Source organism: Alligator sinensis, unplaced genomic scaffold (genome assembly GCF_000455745.1).
Source record: "Alligator sinensis unplaced genomic scaffold, ASM45574v1 scaffold288_1, whole genome shotgun sequence".
NCBI classification, from domain to species: domain Eukaryota; kingdom Metazoa; phylum Chordata; order Crocodylia; family Alligatoridae; genus Alligator; species Alligator sinensis.
The window spans coordinates 2,253,966-2,258,965 of record NW_005841876.1 but is presented as its reverse complement, the minus strand read 5'-3'; the positions used below and the strand labels follow the sequence as shown (position 1 = coordinate 2,258,965).

Below are 5,000 nucleotides of genomic sequence, written 5' to 3'. Positions count from 1 at the left end.
GCAAAAAAGCAAAAAATATGTTTCACATCCATTGTGTGCCTACATACACACGACTGCATTATAGCAAATGTTCCCAAACTATTTCTTGTTGCGTTATCTTTGAAGAATTATCAACACCGACTAAACACACAGCCATGACATTTAAAATAGCAATGATCTAGTTTAAAATGCAGAACATGAGAATTTTCAAACTTTAAAATCGACTTTGTTCATTTTTACCAGGTAAACCACAACAAAAACAGAATGATCATATGACTAAAATCATATTAGTGATCTAACAAAGGAATGAGTCAAGTACTAAAATTGACAAGTGTGTCACCTTGAAGGCATACAACTTGTCAAAACGCAAGAGACTGGAATAAAGGTGTCATTTCTCAAACATTTAGGTAATAACAATCTAAATGTAAGGGGGGGGGGGGGGGAAGAGACAGAGACAGACTTGCAATAAACCCCTAGACATGAAGGCCCAAATTCCTATTTTAATTTTAAACATTGAAAAATCAGCTACTTTGCAATTTATACCAAAGCAACTGCACATCTGTCAAGGAACTTCCCAATGCCAGTCTGGAGTAGAAATAAAAAATGCAAAAAAAAGCTGCTTTGGTAAGAACACTGACAAACACTTATGAGTTCAACAGCATTAATGGACAGTGAATAAATTACAATGTCTAAACTCGTAACCGCTGACAACAAAGATCACTATGTGTCTCATGATCATTTCATAGTACACCACAAAGAAATTAAGTTTACTGGCTAAACTGTGCAAATTCAAAGTGAACATTTTTCTTCTTCCTTATACAAGTTAAATGCATGCTGATAGATCCCCCTGCTATGTAGTATTTTATTTACAATACAGAGAATGGCTACAACTGCAACCTTGATTTAGATTAAAAAATTTCCAGTACATCTTGGGCACATTATAAAAGATACCAATAAATGAATACGTATCCGAGAAAACTAGAAGTGGCAACCTTACCCAACACATACAGATTAAAGAAAATGAACAGTTGCTCTATGAAAAAAAATATTATAAGGGATTAAAATTTGTAATAATTATTAAACAGCTAGTGGCAATGTTACTCTTCTGCAATGGGAGACAAGGTCTCTCTCAACCCCTAAAGTAAAGAACATAGTTCATTAAACAGAATCAACCAAAGGTATAAAAGCAGATGTAGCCCAAAAATACTAAAATCTATTACTCCATTTACCCGTTAATTTAACAACTTCTCTCTCAATTATATTTTTAGCAATCCAAACAGCCATTCCTTTTTGCCTTTCATACCATGGCAAATAAAATACTATGGATTGCTATAAAATCCATAAGATCCAATTACTATAAAATACTATGGATTCTACAAAGAGCTTCAGGACTTTTGATTCTCTCCTTCAGGTACGCAAGCATTCAACAATAAGGAAGTATCCAAAGACCAATTATCTTAGTCCACACATGCCATTATGTAAAAACAGTCCCAGTCCTTTGTAACTGGCAAAATAGCTAACCAGCATTCTGTTCAATCATTTCAGTATTTTCTAACTTACTTGAATTTAGTGTTTGCCGTGTTTTGGCACTTGTGCAGTAAGCTTCAATGACCTTTAGAATTTGAGCATCTTCTTCTAGTGCAGCTGTACCTACAGCCAACAAAAAACAAACACACAAACAAACAAAAATCAAAAAAAAAAATCAAAGCTTTACAATGACTGGAGCTATTAAGCAAGTTCTATTTGTAATGTGATTCTAGTTCTAAAGGCAAATATCAATATTGAAGTTCCAATTCAACTAAGGTTTAAAGTTTACTGATTCTACAGAACACCACTCTTGAATACCTCCATAAATTGTAGATAATACCAAATCTAGATGACAGTATTTTATTCATGATTTTCATTCTGCCATGAGTTTCAATAAGCAAAAAAGAAAATGGAGTTTCAGCAGACAGATACACACATGTATTCTATATCCAAGTACAGATATACCTAGATAGAGATAAAGGGCTTAGTCTGTTTGTCTGTAATGCTCTTGTGGGGCGTGGCTCCAGCCAATGCTTTGTCAAAAACATGTGTCAAGAATGATAGCCGGATGCGAAGTGGCAGCAGCACGGGTTGAGGGGTGGCAGCTGCCATGTGCAAGCTTCCCCGCCTCCCTCCTGGGAGGTGGCAGCAGCATGGGGTGGGTGGCAGTGCTCCATCTCTGCCCCTCCCTCCCATCCCCACAATGTTCTTGATGGGCAATTTGCTACTACTTTTATAAAATCTACTGGAAAACATTTTAAATCTGATCACTGACTCCCAATTTCAAGAAGCCTTCTGAAAATTTTAAGCTTCATAGAATACCTAGAGTAGAAAGAATTCTCTCTCTGGTATTCTGAAAAGAGCAAAATCAGACACAAAAATACACAATCCATTATTATTTGAAGATGAAGCCATATCAATGTTTAAAATTGGAGAAACCAGAGAATAGGACATTTATTTCAAGGAACTAAAATTAGAGCATCATGGAGCATAAAAGTAAAGACTTTATTAAGGTTCACAAGTGAAACCAGTTTTTCAAAAGCGATACTATGAGGAAGTTTAGAAGTCTGAAAAATAACCTCAGGCATAATACTACTCTCATATAGAGCCATATACAACATTGAAAATGTACATTCTCACCATCATCCTCACTAGGTGACTCAACAAGATATATTTTTGCGCTGACTTCAGGGGAGACAGGATTTCACTCAGTTGCTTGATTTGTTTCTAAACAACACACACCTATATATATGCTATTGGCTATGGAGTTTGTTATGGAGGGCTTGTAAAGGTTTTTCAAGTCAGCAAAAAGCACAACCTTGTTCCAGCAGACAAGATATTCAGATTTTTACTACAGTATTATTTTCCAATGATCTATGATTTATAATCAGAACAAAAGGAAAACCTCACTAAAGTTGAGAACTGTGTCTAGCTGCAAACAGTACACAAGAGCTTACATCAACCTGAAGGTTTCACAGTCATGCTCAAGGAATCCAAATATGTCCATCCTTTTCCTGACTACAGAAACACTTTTCTTAACCAGTGCTGAAATGTGTCAACCAAACAATTCTTTCAGGCAGAATGTAACATCATACTTAACTAGTGAAGAGAAAAATACTGCTTTTTATAGGTATTCTCCTTTCTTACCTTAAATCTAGGTTCATGAAGGCATTTGATTGGTATTATCAAATTACTCAATCAAACAGCAATTGACACAAAAGAACAAACACTAGCTAAAAATGAATGACAACATGGTGAAGTCTCAATTTAGTCAATCACTAAATAAAGGTTGTCAGGCTTTCCTTTTAGCTGAGAAATGAAACTTAAAAAAAATAAAAGTATCCTCTCATTAAACAAGTAAGAATTATTTAATCTCCCTCTTAAGCTACACAAAAGTTGTTTTTAGCATTTGCATTTCAATCATTTCTAAGACCACAAGTGTTTGTCTGGTATCTTAGAGAAGTGCAACAAAGCTGCAACTGCATACTGGTATCGACTGAACCTCCATACAAATATGTGACTTGATGTGTTGTACTGGACATTCATTAAGAAGCAATGAAGCTACTGCAATGCATCTGCATTGGTTATAATGCAAGAAAAATTCAAGAATGTTTCTCTGCCATTACTACACTTCTATGCCTAATTATAGCAGCTGGGAAAGATTAAAAATGTAAAGAAAATAAAAGGCCAATTAACACTTACTTGGCTTTTAGCTCCATCTTTTCTTGCATATGTTGATTACTTGTATGAGGAATAAGTGATCAAGTTTGTGACATAACTACTTTTAAATTGCACAAGTGCAATTCTAAACCATTTAAAATTACAGATCCATTTTTCCTTAAATCTATCTGTAATCATTATACCTCATACTTAGACACAGTAATGAAAAGATGCTTTAATTTTTAGAATTCTAATTGTTATGTGCTGATCAGACCTATAACTGGATTATAAATCAGTCAAAATTTAATATTTTGTTTATTTTATACTTAGAAACCATTTTAAATCCTGTAATCCTTAGAATAAGTATTTCAAATACATACTCTGTAAACAAAGTACAGACCATTTTTCTTGTTATCTAATTTTATACAAGTTATTTTAAACTGTTTCAAAGTAAAAATAAAAAAAACAGTAAAAAGATATAACTCACCTAGAGAAGCATGTTGTTTATTAATAACAGAATAAAACATTAAATTAGTAGTCTTCATCCTTTTTGCCCCATGGGCAGGATGGCAGGCCAGCAGACCCAATTTGGTCATGCAGAAAGGGGTGGGAGGCAGCCTGGGTGAGGGGGCATGATCTAAATGGCTGCATTGTTCTAAGAACTACAGAGATCTCCAATTCCTTATATTATTTTATAAATCTTGTTTATGGAGTAAGGGTAATATTACCTCACAAAACAAAGTAAAGGCATTTTCTGGATAGCAACTATTGACATTCACCCTTTGTCTTATCCCTCCTCCCTGCCCCCCCACTTCTGTTATCCTTCTAAATCTTCCTTTAGCATAGTCTAACATACAGATTTTTTAACTTCATGGTATTTCTTCTTCTATAGATCTACCTTGTTCTTTGGAAACCTCTGTCAATTAATTTTATACCTTAAGAAAGAGGAACAGTTCAGAATTGCATGTTGCTTTGCTTCAGATGTCATAAAACATCCTTATGCCAAAGGAAATATTGGTAAGCTTGACAAATATAAAAAAAAAAAAAAAGTGACCTACCTTGAAAGATACACATCTTAGTACCAGTAGTTATAAGCATCTGCCTTCCAATCCACAGCTTTCAATAAAAGCTTCTAAAATAATTGATTCAGTAGCATACCTATTTAATTATTCCTTATAAAAATCAGGATAACCATTTTTAAACTCCAAATTGCTGTTCACAGGCCTGAAGTTACTACACACAAAATTACTGATTTCTTTCCTGAAAATAGTTATGTGGTAAAAATTTAACTAGGGAGCTTAGGAATTATTTTCTAGTATACCAAGATGATCTCA

General features: G+C 34.2%; 1 protein-coding gene across 9 annotated transcripts in view; it reads right to left on the bottom strand.

Annotated features, from left to right (window-relative positions):
* ARHGEF7 (Rho guanine nucleotide exchange factor 7) overlaps positions 1–5,000 on the bottom strand; it is a 158,569-nt gene that overhangs the window by 21,323 nt on the left and 132,246 nt on the right. For all 9 annotated transcript variants that reach the window (XM_014527885.2, XM_025196093.1, XM_025196095.1 and 6 more), the window contains one exon: positions 1,540–1,629. In XM_014527885.2, coding sequence (XP_014383371.1) covers positions 1,540–1,629 — 90 coding nt within the window. The remainder of the gene's footprint in view (positions 1–1,539; positions 1,630–5,000) is intronic.